Source organism: Typopeltis vanoorti, chromosome 19 (genome assembly GCF_054136105.1).
Source record: "Typopeltis vanoorti isolate ZY-2024b chromosome 19, IOZ_Tvanoo_1.0, whole genome shotgun sequence".
Classification (NCBI taxonomy): Eukaryota; Metazoa; Arthropoda; class Arachnida; order Uropygi; family Thelyphonidae; genus Typopeltis; species Typopeltis vanoorti.
In genome coordinates, this window is record NC_143567.1 from 76,992,617 (window position 1) to 77,015,716 (window position 23,100).

A 23,100-nucleotide genomic window follows, 5' to 3' on the forward strand; every position below is an offset into this window, starting at 1 on the left:
TAAAAATTACACAGAGCTCATTCAACATCTTCCTCAGCTGAAAAAAAAAAAAATCACTTACCATTGAGGGAAAAATGGAAGTGATTCTATAGTTTGAACAACAGTAACTACTGTTGATAAGATAAAGTGTTCACATGCAGAAATTGTTAATACAAAGGTGTTAAGAACATCATATTCAAGGGGTGAAGTAATAGAAAAATTATTGGTGCTGTGGATTGAAAATATGAATCAAAATAACATTCCTGTAACTCAAGCAGTAATCACGGACAATACAAAGTTCTTGTTTTCTCATTAAGGCTTCTCTATTCTCCAATATTTTTTTTACTTTAATTTATAACATTGTCTTATGTTATTTATAAACATTATTTATGTAAAATAATTAAAAATTAACCACAATTCTCTATAAAAATTACTAAATTATTAACTTGTAGAAGTCAATTATTGTACTGAACTCAATTTAAAAACAGTAGGCTGGGAACCTAACCTCTTCATAAAATGAAGCCTTCCAATACTAATCATATTATTGAGAAAAAAAAAATTAACTTAATGAAGTACAATCATCAGTGACTATGAGATAAAGTGCAAATTTCCTGTGAAGATGGTGCTTGGTAAAACTTGTTTCCTGACCTAAGTGATTTTGATGATGTTTAGGCATGGAGAAAGAAATCGTCACTCTTGCTTTTATAAGAAGGATGAAGTTTGAATCTAGAGGACTTGCTGGCTTCATGTTCAAATTCGTGAAGATTTCAGTTTAGTCAGTGCTGACCTGACACTAAGTGCAATATATGACATTCTACTTCTGTAATAAAAATATGTTCAGCATTAGCCTGATATTTATAAATTACTGATTCAGAAGAAAGCTGTGACTCTGTTAATATCAGATGATGCAAACTCATTGACTAAAGCCTTTTATTACCCTAAAGGAGTAGGCAAGGCTGTTTAGCCTTAATATTGATAGACTATGAATGATTTTTAAATGGCATCCAGGGAAGAGAGTACAGCAGACAAATGCCATCATCTCATAGTCCCTAAACCCTTGGAAACCTTAAATAATTTTCTAAAACTGGAAATTAAATTTCATAACCCAAAAAATTTGTATGCCACTCATTTTAGAAAATATATATAATTGTATGAATATACATCTTAAAATTTGAAGTAGAAACTAATATATTAAAAATAGCTTTCAGATTTTGTACTGTACTGATATGAAGCCAATATAAACATGGTATCAATTATTGTTGCAACCTTTTTGGGTGTGATGTGCATAAAATAATGAAAAAATAAATAAAAGGAAAAAAAAAGTGCATTTATCCTTCTGGACAGGTTGCTTGCATTTTGTAATGAAAAATCTTGTCACGTTTGTATGATACTAACTCACCTTATGAGGAATCTTTAAGTTCTTATAAAAGTTCCTCCCATCATATCACAGAAAAAATTTCAGTGCAGGTCTTTCCAGTCAAAAGACATGTGATGCTGTCCTCATGAAGGTACTCCAAGCTTACTAAAGGAACCTTGAAAGTCTTTTACAAATTTGTATAATTGCCTTTCATCCAGATTTCGAAAAATTTTGTAAAATGTAAAATACATGTGATCTCTGGTTAATTTGTATGCAGGATGAAAAACTTGGGTCTCTGGGAGAAAAATTAGTACCTCTACCTCTGTAAGAGATTGAATAACTCACCTTCAATTGAAAAAAGTCCATATAAAAATTCCTCTCTTCACAACAAGAATTGAACTTGGATCTTTTCCAATCAAAGGGTGCAATATTTTGTCATTCTTCCAATTAAAAAAAAAAGAAAGAAAGAAAAAAGCTCAAGATTCACTTTCACTTCAGTATTTTTGTTATGATTGTTTTGTATACATAAATGTAATTCAATTATATTATGTGAAGGATAATTATCAGATTGATGATTATTATACTGTAATGGAAAATTACTGTCATCTATATGTCATACAAAGGATTATAAAGCAAGATACTATGTATCTTCTCTTTTTTTTTTCCTCCTAAATATCAGTTCAAGTAAAAATTGTTTTCATTTATTAAATGGAAATAAAGTGTGACAGTACCATTTCTTACGAAAACAAAACAAATCTCTGTAGAACAACGTTACAAGTACTTTTTTCTTTTTAACACAGCTATCAATGCACATGGTCTCCAACTCATAATTTTATTTATTTATTTATTCTATTTATTTTTGTCCCTTACAAAACATACTTAAAATATAAAACTAGTACTTTGATGATTTGATTCAAACAATCTTGATAAATCAGACCAGTTAGTGAAGGTGAAAACAGATTGTCATCTGTCATTTCTAAAATGATCTGGAAGAGAATCAACATTTCCTCTCTACAGGTCATCCTCTGACGTTTGCAGTGCCTAGGGCAAGAGTACAAATGGAGGCTAAATAACTGAAAGCTGTAAATTAAACTAACAAATTGTTATATAAAATAACTTATATCCTCCTGCCTTGCCAAATATACCTTCATAATGACAAAAATTGAAAAATATGTTATGATTTATATATAACTGAAAGTCAGCAAAATATCAAAGATAACTGAATTTAATTATATTGTACATGTTTTGGTGTTTTACTGATGAGACAGATATTAGTATGAGTCAACATAGACATATAATTCATAAATTATTATATATTTATTCCATAAAATTTATTTTCGGTAAGACTGATTCTGAAGATTTCATTTTTTACCTCTTATTTAATGTAATTTTTTAATTATATTAAATATTAAATAATCTTATAATTTTTTTTTGTTTGTAATATGCATGTGTAAAAACTCGATTGTAGCGTAAATATTCTAAAGCACATTACATTGATTTTTTACAAAGGTCAAGTCCCATGAGAATGTTGTAAAAATAACTTGTCTCTGTATATTTTGTACTAGATATTTTTGTAAATAACCCTTTGGAAGTTAACTGTATATACTCCTTTAATAAGAATATGTTAGAGTGTTAAAAACAAAGGCAATGTTTTTGCCACCGGAGCTGTATGTAATAGATCTACATGGCGGCATAAGAAAAGTTGTTTATAAACTTTGTGTGTATGAGAAAGGCTTACAAGCTCTGCACGTAAACACCTCCAAAGTCAGTCAGAAAGGTTCAAACAACTTTCTGATGGCCAGCAAATTACAATCAACAGAAAGCTCGGAAGAGAACAAAGAGCTGACCAAACTTGGAACTTAAGATGAAAGAATCATGCTGAATTCTTTGGGGGGTTACAAATTTCGGGCGAGGTCTCAGAGAAGGCATAATAAAAAGGGACAGAGCCAAGCAGAAAGGAGACTGCCCAGTTCCAGATGTCGCCAGAGAGACAAGGGACTTCCCAGATCCAAAAGTTGCTAGAGAAAAGAGCTGCCCGGTTCTAGACGTTGCCAGAGAGCTTCCCACTTCCAGCAGTTGCAGAGACAGAGCTTCTAGGCTGCAGACAGGGCTTCAAATTGCCGAAAGGAGAAGTTCCAATCGTCGGAGAAAAGTTTCCAGTCCAGAGAGAGAAGGAATCCTGGTGAGACAGTTGGCAGCAGTTCGAGTTAGTGGAAGTGGCAATTCGAGCTATTTCGAGACGGCAGACAAAAGCGGCAGAGTGCACTTTCAAAGTGCAGTGCCTGGGGAAGATGTCCCCCCCCCCCTTGTCCTTGTTTAAGGACAGCACTGTCTCTATGTGCCTAAACCATTCTCTTTCTCTCATAATTACAAGCAAGGCTAGCAAAATTATGTATTAATTTGATAATGTAATAACAAGTTCATGTGCAAGCCAGTGCATGCATCTCCCTACAAATGAACCACTACTTGTGATATAGAAAGACAATAAACAGCCTCCCTCTCTCTCTCTCAGCAAGGCCACCCTCACCTTCTTGTATTGCAGCCTGTTTCCACAAATGGGTCTCTGGCAAATCCTGCAGGTAATTCTCGTGTAAATGGTATAACTAAAGATATAAAAACATATCTGGGCTGCCACAAGATATATCTCACTAATTAATAGGCTACTAGCTTTGAGGCACTTCAATGTGCATGCATATGTATGATAGTACATAAAAAACAAAACAAACAATAAAAGATAATTCATTGTTAATTTAAATAATAAAAATTGTAAATATGATAGGATATGATAGTACTATCATATCCTGTACATCCTTTGAGGATACATATCGGGAATTTGATGATGAAAACTGTGAATAATATGTTTCATATGTCGTTCATGTCACTTGATATATAATTCAAAAATGGTACTAATTTTGGCAAATAACAGACTTTATATGCTATCCAAATAGTTGAGAATTCAAAACTACTTTGAATTCCCAGCTGTTCTTTAGAAAACATTTGTGTGAACATCCCAAGAATACTCAAAATTAGGACAACTTTCAACTTCTCAAGAAGCAAATAAATTCAGGTGATATAAAGATTGCTTTGAATATTTGGGAGAGATCAATTGCTCATTGGCTCAAAAGAATGATCCTCCATATTGTACCACATGAACTAGTTGCATACGAAATAGTTTAAACAGAAATGAAGTCTGAGCCACATTTACATACATGAAGTTTGATCTATGTAACTGAATCTGTCTTATGGCAATGAAAACATAACTACAGTCTATGCTGACTGGTTGGCAAATTACAGTTCAGTTTCTTCTCATTGGTAAACTTCCTGTCTCTGAGATTTTCTTCTGCTCCATGTAAATAGTTTCTAAAAATTATTGCACTTGTAAACATACATAACATTTATTTCTCCCCTTTCAGAGCAAGATTCTTGGCTATTTTCAGTGCTAGTGCTAAAAAAAGTTACAAGAAAGTAGACTAGAATAACTGACAAAATTAAACATTATATCAACGATGTGTATTAGAAGAGGGGAAATACATTACATATGTTTCTGGTGTAATAATTTTTAGCATTTTTGTGACTGAAATACTCCTTTCCCTAAATGTATATAAGTAAAATTTGGTTTTCAATAGATACTTTGATAAACAGAGCATGCATAAAAAATACACTAGTTGTTATTTATAATCTTTAATAAAATCAGTTTTCTATATTTTCAAAGATATTAAAAATGTTATATTAACCTGTACAAGTCAATGTAAAAAAAAGATATTAGTATCCAATTATCCAATGACTACTGGCCATAATAAACAAAATTAAGCATCACTGGCTTACTATCAAAAACCTCCTAAGTTCAATGTTTGTGTATTTAGTGATTTTAAACACTCAGTGTATTGATATGTTTTGCTGTTATTATTATTTATAGACGTCTTTTGATTGAATCGCCAAACACATGTTGGAAAGTTTTTTTTTTGTATTCACTGTAATAAGATTTCTGCATTTTTTATTAACTGTCCAAAATGATTCAATAGGTTCTGATGGTAAGCTGATGATATATTTAACCATCAGTTGAAAATTAAAAAAAAAAAACTGATGAGATAATTACAGCACATTGGAACAGCAAAAAAGTTATACTAAAAAGAAATTATTAAGCTCACTTGTCATTATAAATGTTCCAATCCTTCTATTAAAAATAATATTTAATGCTAAATGAAGAATTTCAGATAAAGTAAAAGAGTAGGTACATCACAAAATTATAAAGTTACCATGAAAAATGAAGAATAACTAATATTATTATCAATAATCATGACAAGTGGCATATAATTAATTCAGTAGTAGTAAATTGGAAATTCTGAAATTTACAAATTACTTTTATTGCTAATTACGATTTTTTAGATGTAAGAAATTTGAAAAGCATACTACTTCGCTAATATAACATTTACAGCAACACAAAATGAGTCATATACACTATGCTGAAATAAATATACTTATTTCAAAATAGACAGATAACAATTGCTGAAATTTCTGACTTATACATTATTTAAAAAAAAAAAAACATTTTTCATGTTGCACTGGAAAAATGTGAGATATCACTGGGAAAATCACAAATATGACAAAAAAAACAAACAAACAAAAAATTGAGCCATTTGAAAAGCTGACTAAATTTTTACACATTAATGTTTATAACTTTTCGAGGTGTGTGTGTGGGGGGGGGATTCTGTTAAGTTTCTAATAGACCTAATATTTCAGATCAACAAGCATTTGTATAATTGCATTTTTCTATGCAAGCTGATCAGATACTCCTTTAACTAGTTACTATTGCACCTGTGGGTTTGGCAACCCTGCTATCAGAGAATATTGAAATGACTGCATTTTGTCTGAATCACATCTTTGTGCTATAAATGCAAAAAAATCCAGAAGATTAACATTATTGCTAACATTATTGAACCTGTCTTTATGTATTTCTATTGTACAGCATTGCCAATTCAGAAGCAACATCACTATATGGAACACATTCATAATGAAAACATATAAGGTCTAATATTCGCATAAAATTGAACTAAGTATTATTTTATTTTTTTTTTTTCTTTTAGTGTCACATGGTGATCAGCATTCATTTAAAAATTTTATGGAATTTACAACCGTGTTAAAAAAACTTTTTTCTTATCCTGTCGTTTCAATCTTCATATCAAGATCATCATCTGGAGCATACATAAATATACAAGACAAGCTGAGTTGCATTATTAACTGTAACCTAGAGAAACAATGATTTGATCACATGTTATTCTACTGGCATGACCTCTAGTGGAAAAAAAAAAAAATTTATAAATTACATTAAGCTAAATTCTATTTATGATGACAGGATTAAACACATTCTTTCTTACAGATGGTTTTCTTTCAGAAACAATGATGTCTTATTTTTAGTATTACAATTGTTATTTAATACACTGGATTTTCTACAGTCCTGTTCATAGTTGTTCTTAGTGAGGAAGGCTCCGTGGGTGAATATATGCCTAAAGGCATATATTCGACATCATTGATGTCGTATAAAACATTATAATTTTATTTTATAACATTATATTAAAACGTATAAAACATCATAATAGAATGATGTCCTATAAAAATAGGACAATCATTGTTTCTGAAAGAAAACCATCTGTAAGAAAGAATATGTTTAATCCTGTCATCATAAATAGAATTTAGCTTGATGTAATTTATAAATAATTTTTTTTTTTCCACTAGAGGTCATGCCAGTAGAATAACATGTGATCAAATCATTGTTTCTCTAGCTTACAGTTAATAATGTAACTCAGCTTGTCTTATATATTTATGTATGCTCCAGATGATGATCTTGAAATGAAGAAAAAAGTTTTTTTAACACTGTTGTAAATTCCATAAATTTTTAAATTAATTATTTTTTATGAGGGAATATATCTCCTCATGATAATTTTTAGAAGCAAATAAAACTTGTGCAAAATGTGTAACCATTACTCTCTACTGCAAACATAACCTGATGTAATGAAGGTATAACCAACACCATTTGTTGAGGTGATGTGTCAGTTCCACATCAATCTATTTCCTACAATAAAAGTTGCATTTTAGAATTAAAACTTTTTACAGGTTTTAAAATAAACTTGGTGAATAGAAAAAAATAATGTGAAACAAGTTTTTGGAGAATTTTTTTCTCTTTTCTATTAGCCTATTAGGTTGGAAGAGTGGTTAACATATCTACTCTCCAACCAATAGGCTGTGGGTTCCTGAAATAGCTTGAAAATGTTCTGTGTTTGGTTTTTAGAACAGGATTTCTGGACTATGTCAAAAATAAAAAATAGAAAAAAAAAGGGAAAAATATATAAAATTAATAAAAAATAGAAAAAAAAATCTTATTCTACCCATGGTCCAAAAAAAAATCCTTTCTTGTAACCAAGAGTTATTAGGGTATGCAATTAATGAAGTAAATGAATTAAATTCAGACAATACACAAACCACTTCAAGATTCTTTGTATGTATCACTGGATAAATAGTCAGATAAATTATGTCTTACAAGTCTTTACAAAATACATAAATACTTAAATTATCAGAATAATGTATTTTAGTGAAATAAGAAACTTTAAAGTAAATGAAAAAATAAACTCGGAAACTGTAACAATAGCATGAATTTTCAAATAGAAAGCTAGATTATATATTAGCATTATTGCTAGTATTAATGACTTATGTTTAAGTATCTTCATGTATTTCTACAACACACATATCATGACCAATGTCAGAGGCAGCATCATTATGAGGAACACTCTGGTATTTAGAAAGTAGATGGTCTAATATTTGCATAATCTTTTGCTCCTTTCTTTCCTCTTCTCTGCTTTGCCTTTCACTTTCCTCTCTAAAAAATTCTAATCTCCTCTTTTCCATTTCTGCTTCATATTGCATTCTTTCTAATTCAAAGTTATAAAACCTCTGTTCTGCTGCCTCTTGATATTGTAGAAACTGATTTGTAACAGAGAGCATGACAGTTTTAAGTGCCTGAAATTCTTTGGGTATTTTGGACGTTGTTTTGCGCTTTGGTTCTTGAGAATATTCCAGAGTTTCCTCCATACAATCATCAGTTTTCTTTTCCTTTTTAGGTGGAATAGATGCTGATGGTGAGTATTCAGTACTTTTATTGTGAAAAGAATGATCAGATGTAGAAATGGCAGGATTAGGACTCCATGAGCCATCTGGATATTGTGGTGTATTAAGATGAAAAACATTCACTAACTGAATATCATTTGTATCCGGAAGGGCTGTGTTACCTTCATTTTGAGGATGGCTAACACTGGATTGAGGTATATTGTATTTATAAAGGTCAAAATAGGAAAGTGGAGAAGGTGGATTGACAGTTTCAGTACTTGGTCCCAAAATATTCTCTAGTAAATGTAGATATTTTGACTGCCTTCGCAGATCTTTGAAATTAAGATTCTGATTTTTTGCAGCCTTGTATTCTGCTTTCAGGTTTTTTACTTTGATTCGACACTGAGTTGGTGTGCGATTGAAACCTTTTTCTTTTAATTTACTAGCTATTAAATCATAAATGTAATAATTTCTTACAGTATTGTTTAAAGCACTTTGTATTTCTTTTTCTTCCCAAATGGAGATCAAGGCTATAGTTTCTTCACATGACCACAAGGGTCTATTCTGCGGATGAGACATTTACACAGGGAAATCTAGATTGTCTTTTTAATATCTGGAAAAGAAAATAAGCATGATTTTATTTCAATGAATTTAGAAACTCATAGCTAAATATTACTTCAACATGCAGATTATGTAACTGATCATCATAATAGATTTTTATTTCTTTAAACAAGTTTTTTTTTTTTTATATAAATGGCTGTAATTCTTGATATTTTTATTCACTGAACTACTTGAAATATAATTTAAAAGAAAACAATCTGTTGCTTTATATTAAATTTCTCCCTAATACATTTATTTTATAAAATTTTAAAAAATAAAATACACACTCAGTTTTATATATAATCACAGTTTGAAGGAGGGGGGGGGGATATATACTACATCACATCCTGCAAGTAATAGAATTTCATACACATACATATAGTGTGTGTGTGTGTGCACGCTAATTTGATAGAAAGGGAGAAGACACAAATAAGTTAAACAGTAGGGTTCCAAAAGCAAAATCCTGTAGTACACTACTGATTACTTCCTTTTCTGAGACACTGTCATACCATACGCAACTTGCTGGTATCATGCAGAGAGCCAATTTCTAACTCATCTAACCAATTTTTATTTTATCCCTATCTTCTCCAGCTCTGTATGCCAACTTTACAGAGGTATTTGATAGTCACATAAATCCATAAACATCACTCTATAGTGGGAGATGAATTTCATCGCCCAGAGCGAGACCACTCTGGGTGATGAAATTGCCCAGAGTGGTCTCACTCTGAAATTGAAATCTCACATTGAAAAACTGACCCAGTTATTGGAGGTTTGAAGTGGCTTGAAAAATTTCCATGTTTAGTCTCTAGAGCAGGGTTTCCGAATTATGTAAAAATAAATAAAAAATACAAAAAAAAATCTGTAAAATTGATAAAAAAAATCATTATCCCACCCAAAGTACAAAATATACTACAGGTTTGCAGATAAAATTTCATAGGTGGGAGCAAAAAAGTCTCCCTTATTGTTATTATTAGGTGACACCTCCAAGGAGTCTAAAGAATCATTAAGGGAGGGCATTCTACTCTATTACAAACAACTCACCATTCTGACCAACTACACATAACAATAGACAACTAAATAACCAATTAAAGATTCAACTACACATAATGCTACCACCATCATCAACACAAAATGATATTACCACCAATAGTATTTTTGTCTGGAAATTGCATGTGTTCACCTGGCTAATTACCTGTATACAGGATGAAAAACCCAAGTTTATGAGAGAAAAAAATCCAGCTACTCCATGTGAGATCGTCTACCTCACCTACAACTGAAAAAGCCTCTATAACAATTCCTCTTGTCAGGACGAGACCTGAACTTAGGTTCTTTCAAATCAAAGAGCATGATGTATTGTTCTTCCAACTGCACTATGCAACTGGGAGCATCATACATTGTGCTTAGACACACACACACACACACTTATCCAAGTAGACTGCTAAAAGCAAGTCTATCACAAAGAATCTCTTGTCTATTAACTCATTCTCATATTCTATTCTCTCCAATAACTTAATTATAATTCCAAATATAAAAAAAAATCAGCTAACACCTTTTTATTCCCGTATACGGGGAGTAGGCGAGGCCATTTAGCCCTATCTAACTTTTGGAGACTGAGTGGGCAGTTCAATCTCCGCTGGTACCAATCAGAGATAGATGGCCCAAGGCTATCACTAATTAAGCGGTTCTCAGTGAAGAGAGACGGCTCAAATGTGCCGCCATCTCGTGGTCCCTAACCCTAAAACACAATATATTTAATGTCTGAAATAATGTGGGTTCTACGGTCGATTTTCTTGAGTTTACAGGACGAAAAACCTGCTTGCCCATGCCAGAGATCAACTAACTCGGGAACCGGTCGAAAAAAGGCTTAGTAAAATTTCCTCTAGTCGCCGACTAGACTCGAAACCAAGTCTTCCTTCGTGCGGCCAAGTGCCGTGGTTGGCAAACGCCACATCCACTGAGCTACTGAGGACCATAATATTTTCCAAATATAAAGAAATTTCTATTGGAAACTTTTGTTTAAGAACCATGCCTATGCTGTGATGTTATTCTGCATTCTTTCCACTCCTTAGGAACACTTTCCATTGTGATAATTTCATTAAATAACCAGGTCAAGAGCACAGATAACTGTTTCTTGCATTTCTTAAAAAATTATAGTTACACACTATCTGATCAAAAATATCCAGATATCTCTTCATAGCAGTGGATTATATACATCACAAATATTGCTCATACAGGTATAAAAGGAAGCATATTGCAATCTTCATAGAAAAACATTAACAGAAATTTGGACCATACTGAAGAGCTTAGTGACTTTTAACATGGCACTATCATAGGATGTCACCTTTGCAATAACTCAGTTTGGGAAATTTCTGCTCTGCTGCAGCTGCCCTAGTCAATCATAAGTGATGTTATTGTGAACTGGAAATGCCCAGGAACAAACAACAGCACAGTTGCAACCTGGCGGGCCACATAAAATCACAGAGTGGGACTGCAGAGTGCATGATATGAAAAAAAATCATCCGTTCCTCAGTTGAAACACTTGCTGCTGAAATACTTCTGTAAGCAATATCAGCACTATACCTGTTCATTAGGAGCTGAAGAACATGGGTTTCCATGGCCACACAACACAATCTAACATTAGCAAGGGATGCCAGGCATCAAGCAGAGTGGCATAAAGATTGCCAGCACTGAATTCTGGAACAGTGGAAACATATTGTCTAGTGATGAGTCGCTCTTCACCATCTGGTAGCCCAGTGGATGAGTCTGGATTTGGCAAATGCTAGGAGAATCCAACTGCCCAAATGTGCTGTGATAACCATGACATTTGGTGGAAGCATCCGGTCTGGGGTGTTTATGGTTTGGGCTGGTTCTCACAGTTCCAGTGATAGAGAAATTTTAATGCTGTGGCCTATAATGACCTTCTGTGCTTCCATTATGACAACAGTTCTGGTGAACGCCCCTTTCTGTATTAATAAAACAACAATTCCATTCACAAAGCATCATCATCATCTGTGCAGGAATGGTTCGATCTCAACCCAACTAAACACTTGTGGAATGAATTGAAATGCTGATGCAAGCTGGGCCAAACTGCCTGACATCAGTGACCAACCACACTAATGCTCCTGAGAGAGTGGAATGGAATTACTAAAGCAATATCGATAATAATACTGTATATCTTCTTTGTTTCTTTGGAAAAAAGAGCAAAATTGATTAGTAGCCTATCTCTCATTTGGTCACACCATTCTCTTTTCTCTTTCAAATAGATGTTCAGTGAAGCTGCATGCATTATATACAGATGTTTCTATGGTTACAGTTAATCAGTAATTAACATAAATAAATTCAAATATTAAGTAAAACATATGCAAAGTTGGTTTCACTAACTCATTAATCTTGATCAGCAATTCAATTCATTTCATTCATTCATCTTCAAGGCCCACCTTTCCTAATTGGGTTGTGAGGGCAGCAGCTGTAAGAGGAACTTCTAACGGTCACAATCCTCTGCCACCAAGCTCAGGTGTTCTGGTGGGACTCCCAAACATCTCCACCCAAGGTTTTGGATGTAATCTATCCAGTGAGTCCTTGGCCTTCCACGTGGCCTCCAACCCTCTGGCTTGGCAAAGAGGGCCTGCTGGAGAAGCCTCTCTTGGGGCATTCTGATCAGGTTCCCATACCAATGTAACTGTGATCTCTCAACACGGAGAAGCAGGTTTGAGTATTGAGGGTTTCCTGAATTGCAGAGTTTCTGACTCTGTCAAGTCTTGTCAGCCCCACAACCCCTCGAAGGAACCTCATTTCAGCCGCTTGGATTTGTGTCTGCATTCTTTCGGTCATTACCCAACTCTCATGACCATAGGTGAGAATGGGGACATAGACTGTATTGAAGACAGCCAGCTTTGCCTTCTGGCTAAACTCCCACTTCAGTACTACTGAACGGCCAAGCTCCTGCAATATTGCGCTAGCTGAGCCAATCCGAGTATATAGCCCTATATCCCACTTTCCATCACTCATGAATATGGACCCAAGGTATTTCAACTTCTCCACCCGCTTCAGTGGGACTCCACTCACATGTAGAGCGCACTGGGATGGTTGTCTTGAGACCACAAATGTTACAGTTTTGGCCACACTGATCTTCATTCCGGCTTCTGCACAAACAGCTACAAACCTATCCAGGGTCCGCGGGAGGTCATCTGTGGAAGAATTCACCAGCAATTCAAAATAATGATAAAAGAATGCATTATGGTAAAGACTTATATTTGGAGTGAATCTTCAGATTTAATGGAAATAATGCACAACCCTGAGAAACAACCCAAGTGATAGGGATATTTCTGAAAAAGAATTCTTGTAGGCAAACTTGGTACACTGGCAAATGTTAGCGATTGCTAGTTTAATGTTACTAAATACAAAGTTATACATTTTGAGCTGGAGACATTGCAAACTGAGTATTTTATTAATGAGAATTTGCTGCAAATGGTTGAAGTGAGAGACTTGGGGGAATGGGTAAAAGTTTAGACTACATTACCAAGGTGGTTAAGACATGTTGTTAGATGTCTTAACCATCGTGGATGAAAATGTTGAAGAGAACACTATCTTGTAGAAATAAGGAAGTTATTCTCCCATTTTACAAAGCCTTGTTGATAAGATCATATGTGGACTCATGCTCAGATTACGGCAATTGGATTCCATGGAGATGAGGAAACTGTGGAAAATGTCTAGTACACTAACCAAAATTATGCCTGGCTTGTGTAACCAGACACAAAAAGTTCGCAAAATAGGAGGAGAGTTCTTCAGCCTTCAAAGTTCAAGAAATAGGAGGAAAGTTCTTTAGCCTTCAAAGTTCAAGAAATAGGAGGAAAGTTCTTTAGCCTTCAAAGTTCAAGAAATAGGAGGAAAGGATATGTGATGGATATGAGTACAAGCTCGTAAGGGTTTCTTACATTATAGATACATAGGAAATTTAGCAGCTTGTGGCATGTGGAGGGAGAATTGGGGAGTCATCCCTGGAAGTTGAGTGAAGGTGTAGTCAGGAAGAATGTGAAGTCCAGGTTCTTTTCATGGCATGTAACAAATGAATGGAATCAGCTGCCAGCAGGCATTGTGATTGCATCTGTGGTGAATGCTTTTAAGGAGGGATATAATAGGTACTATGGAATTACACCTTCCAGGGCCCTCCCTCAAGGAATCCCTAACTCTAGAGGTGGCTACATAATAATAAGAATAATAATATCTGGAGCACTTATCATGTAGATATAAAATTACAAGATAAGTACTTTTTTGTAGTTTAGTGGTATTGCTAAAAAAAAGGGAGTGTAATATATGTTAACCATGTTACCGGCCATGACATCTATAGACGTCAAGGTTATCATGAATGCAAAGTGCATATTAAAATTGTAACACCGTTGATATTACATTGAAATATATGATGGATACGATGCGTATGAGGATGCGTATTTGATCCATAATGGCCGGTAAGGTGGTTAATAAAAGCTGATTTAAAAAATAATTATATGTGTAACAGTATCTACTTATCATTTAACTGACTATGTTTCTTCCTTTTTTTATGTTCTCAAACATGAGATCATTCAACCTGTAGTATGCTCGGTACTTCTTATAGCATTGCGAATGGATTCCAAGTTGAGAAGAAAGAAAAAAAATTGTTAATATTAGATTCAGTATCATTTATTGAATATAATATTCACTTTGCAGGTAGTGAAATGTTCATATAATTTAACTACCTGCAGGGGTGTACTTATTTAAGAAATGCATCACAAAGGAAGATTGTTATTAAAGAACAGCAAGAGTAAGGATGACTGAAGAGAACAAAAAAATTGTTCTTTGAGTGAGTGAATGAGTAATGATGGCCATATCATATTTTAACAGATTTAGTTGTAGTTCCAGCTGGAGTAATTAAATGCCAATTCTGATTAACTGTAACCATAGAAACATCTGTATATAATGCATGCAGCTTCACTGAACATCTATTTGAAAGAGAAAAGAGAATGGTGTGACCAAATGAGAGATAAGTTACTAATCAATTTTGCTCTTTTTTCCAAAGAAACAAAGAAGATATACAGTATTATTATTATTATAATAAATGCCAGACCTCCATAGAGTCAAAAGACTCATCATGGGAGACACACACACAATGCAAATCAAACTCAGGTCATGCATTCCACTCTCCGTGCAAAGAAACTTTTCCTTACCATCTCCTCATGTAGTTTTCTAGAGGTGACCTCTAGTTTTGCCCTGTTTCCTATACTAGGAAAAAATTCAATGTTAACCCAGTAACAACTCCTTGCCAACTTTTATGTCTCATCATAGTCCCTCTTCTATTCACAATACAGTTGTGAAAATCATCCCATTTGGCATTATAGAATAAGCAAAACAGCTGTATGGCACAGTTTTGGGGAAAATGACAAATTAAATATGGCAATGCTGATATTATGAAAAGGCAACTGAATAAATTTATGTGGAATAAGAGAAAAATTAATCAAAATACTAAATCTAACTGTATAGAAGATAGTGTTTAAACTATTTTGAACTTAAAGATCTGAGACTTGGGTTAGAAATAAAACACTGTTCAAAAACTAGAGACCACAGATATGAGATTTTTGAGAAAATTTAAGGGAGGAAAGAAATGGCAGTCATATTAAAAATGAAGATAGTAGAAACAAACCGACAGCCTTTTCCAGAACATGTTTAATCACCATACCATCATTTTAACACCATACCATCTTAATCTTAGAGATTAAGATGGTATGGTGTTTAATTGGTTCTTATTTTTCTGTTTTCTAAAGTTTATTGTTATTATTATTTTTATACGGACATCTCCATGAAGCCTAAAGACTCATTGCAGGAGATCCAAAACTATCTTCACAATATCTATCATACCTCTCCTTGAACTCATTGACAGACAAAGCACTTAAAACTGAGTCAAGTAACGCATTCCACTCATTCACCACTCTCCAACCAAAAAATCTAGTTCCTCACAATCTTACTTAATTTTCAGGGATGACTCTTATTCTTCTGCCACTAGCCAACTGCTGAAATATTTCCCTTGCATCAGTCCAATAAAAACCATTTTTAGTAACTTAAACATTTCTATCATATTCCCTCGTCTCTGCCTATCAACCAACTTCTGCAACCCAACCCACAAACTCTCAATCTACCAATGTAGAGCATTTCTCAGACTTCTCACCAACTTGGTCCCTCACTCATCTCTGAATCTTTTCCACTACTACCTCATCTCCAAGAAATCCAGATGAGCACAGTAATACATGGATGTAATGCCTTATAAAGAGGAATAATAACTTCTTTATCTCTGCATGTTAGTGTGTTCTTCAGTAACCAAGTAATCCTGTGAGCTTCTTTGGAGACCTTAGCAATATGCCCTCTGAACTTCAATCCCCTAGCCTCATTGATTTCCTGGAGTACAGTTTCAATGTGATACACAGCTTGTAATATTTTAATTCCAAAATGCATAGTTTTACACTTTTTCATATTAAACAGACATCCATTATCTTTTGCACATACTGCCAACTTATTTAAATCATCTTGCAAGCTCTCTATATTAGCTTGATTAATTTTTACTTTACCAAACTTTGCATCGTCAGCAAACAACTGAATATCTCCCTTCAAATCATTTCCTTTTATCATTTATGTACAAATTAAACAATAATGGTCCAAGCACAGAGCCCTGTAGCATACCACAGGCCACCTGTGGTGTGCTACAAGGCTCTGTGCTTGGCTCTATCCAGTATAATCTACAAGGCTCTGTCTAGTATGAAGCAGGTGATCTGCTTCATACTGGACTCTGCTCATCCATACACTACTTTTTCGTGTCTATCCGTGAGCCACTCGTATCTAAATCACCAGTTTAATATCCATCCCCATTTGTTCCAGTTGTGTATTCCATGGAGTATCCTGTTAAACACCTTAGCAAAATCCAGCATGATCACTGTGTAACAGCAACTCTACTGTTACTATATTATAAAAAGTTAATAAATTACTAAGGTAACACCAACCTTTCACAAAATCATGCTGTTCCCCCCACCCCCCATATAGCATAGTATCATATTTTTATCCATCCATTCTGAATTCTGTCTTTAACCAACTTTTCCAATACTTTTACCACCCACCACTCCCAAAATGGTGATTGGTCTGTAATTTCTTGACCTTTCAGAACCCAAAGTTAAACAATCAAGTAAAAGGCATTGACAATTCCTTCGCATGTTCATGTAATATCTGAACTGATATCCCAATCAAACCCACAACAATATTTACATTTAAATTCTGCAATATCCTAAGTACTTGATTCATTAACCTCCATTCTCATACCAGTTATTGCCATATAAGATAGAAATATCCTCACTCGGGTGATAGACTTTTAAAAAGTGGTCACTCAGTAACTCTACTATTACATCTCACTCAGTCACCTCACTACCATCTAAAAGTTATCCTTTCAAAGTCATTCTTCCTTTTACTTGCCATGTAGCAAAGGAATATTTTGGAATTTCTTTGGATTTTCTTGCCTTAGTTCTCATAATCTGATTTAGTCTTATTATTCTGCTAACCTTTCTGGCCTGAGATTTGTATTGCTCTAAGCTTTCTGGTCACCTAACCTAATATTCCCAACTATGTTAATTAATCTACATCTTGGCCTTTCTGTGGGACTGCTATTTTTGCTCTTGTTTTGCTAATCTCTGTTCCCATTTTGCTTATGTTACCATTTAGCTCTGCTCATACATTCTTGAGTATTAACAATGTCAACTTCTTTTCTTGTATCTTCATTTTTATTGTTTCTTCTGCTGATGACATATTCATTCTCTAGGTTTTCTCTGACCCTCTCATATCTTTAGTCTACTCTTTGATGAAATGTTTTATTTCAAACTGTCTTTTGAGATCCATAAGTTAAAACTGGTTTGAGCACTGGCTTGTATTCTACTAGTTTGGTTTTAGATAATTTCTCTCTTTTACCCATGTCTGATTTACCAAATCAGGCAAGCAGAGTAGGAAAAGTGTTAAGGGAGTGAACAGGTGGCAGAATCAAAGGAGAAATGAGACAATTAGTAGGTAGTCAGACCCATAAGAAGTATAAAATGCAGGATATAAAAGCGACAAGTAAGATAAAGAAAAAGAAAGTGCATTATGAGACAAGATTGATGAGTCAGGCCAAAGAAAATTCAAGGGTGGCAAGAAAGAGGAAGAATTACAAATGATATTGGTGGTGGATGATTATCATTATTTAATGAGTACTTTATCAGCATATATGTGTAAATTATACGGCAATACCTAGAAGGAAGGGAAATGATTTTGGCTTGAAATCATCAAAGGCACATCAAGTGTTGATTTGGCTACATGTTGATAAGAGTTTATATATGAGTTGATATACTACCTGATCAAAAATATCTGAGTGCCTGCTCATCTCAACTCTCAGAGTTGGTCCACCCTTTGCTATTATAACAGACCTCAGTCTTCTGGGAAGACCTTCTGCTAGATTTTGGTATGTTGCTGTAGTAATTCCATTCCACTCTCTCAGGAGCATTAGTGTGGTTGGTCACTGATGTCAGGCAGTTTGGCCCAGCTTGCATCAGCATTTCAATTCATTCCACAAGTGTTTAGTTGGGTTGAGATCGAACCATTCCTGCACAAATGATGATGCTTTATGAATGGAATTGTTGTTTTATTAATACAGAAAGGGGCGTTCACCAGAACTGTTGTCATAATGAAAGCACAGAATGTCATTATAGGCCACAGCATTAAGATTTCTCTATCACTGGAACTGTAGGATCCAGCTCAAACCATAAACACCCCAGACTGGATGTTTCTTCCACCAAATGTCATGGTTATCACAGCACATTTGGGCAGTTGGATTCTCCTAGCATTTGCCAAATCCAGACTCATCCACTAGACTACTAGATGGTGAAGAGCAATTCATCACTAGACAATATGTTTCCACTGTTCCAAAATTCAGTGCTGGCAATCTTTATGCCACTCTGCTTGATGTCTGGCATCCCTTGCTGATGTTAGATTGTGCTGTGTGGCCATGGAAACCCATGTTCTTCAGCTCCTAATGAACAGGTATAGTGCTGATATTGCTTACAGAAGTATTTCAGCAGCAAGTGTTTCAACTGAGGAACGGATGATTTTTTTTCATATCATGCACTCTGCAGTCCCACTCTGATTTTATGTGGCCTGCCAGGTTGCAACTGTGCTGTTGTTTGTTCCTGGGCATTTCCAGTTCACAATAACATCACTTATGATTGACTAGGGCAGCTGCAGCAGAGCAGAAATTTCCCAAACTGAGTTACTGCAAAGGTGACATCCTATGATAGTGCCATGTTAAAAGTCACTAAGCTCTTCAGTATGGTCCAATTTTCTGTTAATGGTTTTCTATGAAGATTGCAATATGCTTCCTTTTATACCTGTATGAGCAATATTTGTGATGTATATAATCCACTGCTATGAAGAGATATCTGGATATTTTTGATCAGATAGTGTGTAACTATAATTTTTTAAGAAATGCAAGAAACAGTTATCTGTGCTCTTGACCTGGTTATTTAATGAAATTCTCACAATAGAAAGTGTTCCTAAGGGGTGTAAATTAAAATTTGTTTCTTAACACTGCATATATGAATGATGGAACAGATTGTAATAAGAAATCACAAATCAATATAAGAAAGAGTGAAGACTCCATTATATAACAATTTGATTAAAGACTGCAGGTAATTTTTTTTTCCCTGAATATTTCACACTGTCTGTCTTATCAAACTTTATTCAGTTCTTTTCTTCTGAGCTATGAGAAATATGACACCTTAAAAAAAAAAAAAGAGAGAGAGAGAGGTACCAAAAAATTGCTGGAGTCAAAGACTGACTCATTGATCAAGAAGATTTCACATGTCATGTAAGGTCTTGTCTGCCTGCAATATATTATATATTTAAGCATACTGAATCTCAAATTCACTCAACATTCATTACATATTCATTTTCACTATATTATTTCAGGAAATTACAACGTACTAGGATATACATTAAAATAAATTTTAATATATTTCTATATTTCGGCAACATCACGCTGCCATTTTCAAGAACTTAGGTACAAGATACGTGCATGCAGGCACAGCAAAAGCAATAAATGAGTAAGAAGAATGAAGCTATTATTTCTCCTAAAGTCCTGATGGTGCCCTCTAGCGGGCAATGTTGGTATTCTTGGGCGATGGGGCTGAAGGTCTTCTGATGTAGGAAACCTACATCAGAAGACCTTCAGCCCCATCGCCCAAGAATACCAACATTGCCCGCTAGAGGGCACCATCAGGACTTTAGGAGAAATAATAGCTTCATTCTTCTTACTCATTTATTGCTTTTGCTGTGCCTGCGTGCACGTATCTTGTACCTAAGTTCTTGAAAATGGCAGCGTGACGTTGCCGAAATATAGAAATATATTAAAATTTATTTTAATGTATATCCTAGTACGTTGTAATTTCCTGAAATAATATAGTGAAAATGCATAACCAACGTCTAAGCCTTTCCACGAGAATCATTACATATTCAGGCAATGAAATCCAATGACTCATCACTTTCAAAGTCAAAAAAAACAAAAAACTTTCATCTTTCTCTTATTCACCACTCTTTTGTGCAACTTCCAAGCAAGAATGGCCTTGGTCCTTGTCCCTTTCCCTAATTCAATGATTTGAAAAATCTCTTCCATATCCATTCAGTAAATAACTATTGCTAGCTTCAACATCTCATGATCCATATAACCCAAGATTTGTCTTAAACTCTGTCAATTATATGCCTTCAGTCTATCCTCACAGCTAACATTCTGCAGTCTTGAATAATTTTTGTTAACTGCCTGAGCACCCTCCAACATTTCTTCATTCCCCTCAAATCCTAGTGACCAGATTTGAGCAAAACAGTCCAAATCAGGGCCTTATACAATGGAACCCCTCTAATTTTGTAACAGAGCCTCCGTAGCTCAGTTGGTATAGAGAAAAGGACCTAGCAAGTATTTGGAAAGAATTAGAGTAACTGGCTTTACTGATGACAGACAGAACCCAGAAAATACTTATGAACATATGGAAGGTTCATGCATTCTAAGATCAGAGGTAGAATGTGCACTAAACTCAGCGAAAAACCAGCAGAAAGGTGACAACATTAATATATTAGTAAAGCTATTTAATAAGATTTACGATACGGCATAATCCCTCAAGACTGGTTACAGTCAACCTTCATCATGATACCTAATAAAGCAAATGCAAAAATTTGTAATGACTATAGAATAATGAGCTTAATGAGTCACGTTCTCCAAATGTTTCTGAAAATAATTCAAAAAAGAATATAAGAAAATGTGAAGACACCATCAGTGATACCCAATTCGACTTTAGAAACGGTTTGGGAACAAGAGAGGCTCTTTTCTGTTCTCAGATCTTTCCAAAAATGTATTGATCAAAACAAGGAAATATTAATTTGCTTCATCGACTTCGAGAAAGCATTTGACAAAGTCCAATATACTAAAATGATTGCACTATTAAAAAGAATTGGATTAGATGGCAAAGACATCAGGATCATTGAAAACTTATATTGGAACCAAAAGGCATCTGTTCAAGTTGATGACATTATTACAGACTCCATTAACATCAAAAGAGGAGTAAGGCAAAGATGTATGCTGCCACCTCTTCTTTTTAACATATACTCAGAAGCCATATTTCAAAAAGTCTTGAAAGGAAGGGATTAATGTAAATGGTGAAATCATCAATAACATCCGATATGCTGATGACACAGCTCTCCTGGCTGACAACATTCAGGATCTTCATCTTCAAAATCTTCTGGAATTAGTGAATGAAGAGAGTGAAAAAATGGGATTAAAAATAAATATCACCAAAACTCAATTCATGGTCATAAGCAAGAAACCAATTCTAATTCAGCACTTTCTTTAAATGAAACAAATAGAAAGAGTGGCAAAGTTTAAACATCTTGGATGTTGGTTAAATGAAGATTGCAATCCAGAAATGGAAATAAAAGTTAGAATTGAAATGGCAAGAAAAAAATTTTCTCTTGATGAAATCAACAGTGTGTAACTGCAGTTTAAATTTAGAGCTTAGAGTACGCATGGTTAAATGCTATGTATGGTCTGTACTGCTGTATGGTGCAGAAACTTGGACCTTGAAGACAACATCAATAAAAAACTTGAAGCCTTTGAGATGTGGTTATACAAATGAATGTTAAAAATCTGCAAAAACATCCAATCAGGAAGTACTGGAACAAATGGGAAATCACGTGAACTTTTAGATACCATAAAAAGAAGGAAAACTGCTTATCTTGGTCACCTACTTCATAGCAAAAAATATAGATACTTCAATTGATTATAAAAGGGAAGATAAATGGAAGAAGAGGATAAGGAAAACAAAGAAAATCTTGGCTCGCACACATCAGACAGTGGACTGGCATGAACTCTGAAAGACTGCTCAGAGTGGCTGAGAATCACTCAAAATTTGCCAAGGTGGTCGCAAACTCCGCTAGGAGATGGCACTCAAAGAAGAAGAACTGGCATTTATTGTACTTTGAGATTAAGTATACTATCTTTATTGGAAATAATTTATTTTTTGACAATAGCAATCATGAAAAATTGGAAACCTATAATATATTAGTACTGTGATAGGGATTAAACAATCTGGGAGCCTACTCTAGAACCCAAAGATAGTACTATTTCAAGCTTCCAGTCACAGTGGTCTCAACAATGGGCAAATTATTTCATATACAGTAAAACCCTAGAGTTACGCGGTAGGTGGGACCAACAAAAAGCACGCAAGTCGAATTCGCGTAACTCGGGGTATAATTTTGCATGTAATTTATATATACAAACATACAATTGGGACCAAAGGTTTACAAAAACACCTATTTTTTTTTAACAAATATAATCATAATTGTAGTTTTTCGTGCATAAAAAAAAGTTATTTCGATGTCAATGGTTTCATAAAATCTAATAGATTCGTCTGACGGCATAATGTCTTTTTCTTGTCACACACAATTTCTTCATAGCAAGCTAATGATTTTTTTATTCCTTTCCTTGT

The 23,100-nt window shown here is 34.3% G+C and overlaps 1 protein-coding gene across 1 annotated transcript; it reads right to left on the reverse strand.

Moving 5' to 3' along the window:
- Positions 1-538: 538 nt before the first annotated feature.
- On the reverse strand, positions 539-9,013 carry LOC150096263 (uncharacterized). The gene is made up of 3 exons (XM_090409015.1): positions 8,069-9,013; positions 2,783-2,807; positions 539-717 (listed from the first exon to the last, which is right to left on the reverse strand). The coding sequence occupies exons 1-3, from the start codon at positions 9,011-9,013 to the stop codon at positions 539-541; spliced, it is 1,149 nt and encodes a 382-aa protein (XP_090265141.1).
- Between the last annotated feature and the right edge of the window lie 14,087 nt (positions 9,014-23,100).

Bases quoted from the DNA above. Each gene is read 5' to 3' on its own strand.
- LOC150096263 (XM_090409015.1), bottom strand. From the start codon at position 9,013: ATGTCTCATCCGCAGAATAGACCCTTGTGGTCATGTGAAGAAACTATA. The intron at 2,808-8,068 runs GTAGAAATACAT...TTTAGAATATTT, and splicing joins TTGGTCATGATATGTGTGTT to ACGCTACAATCGAGTTTTTA. The intron at 718-2,782 runs GCATATTACAAA...ACATGAAGCCAG, and splicing joins ACAATCGAGTTTTTACACAT to CAAGTCCTCTAGATTCAAAC.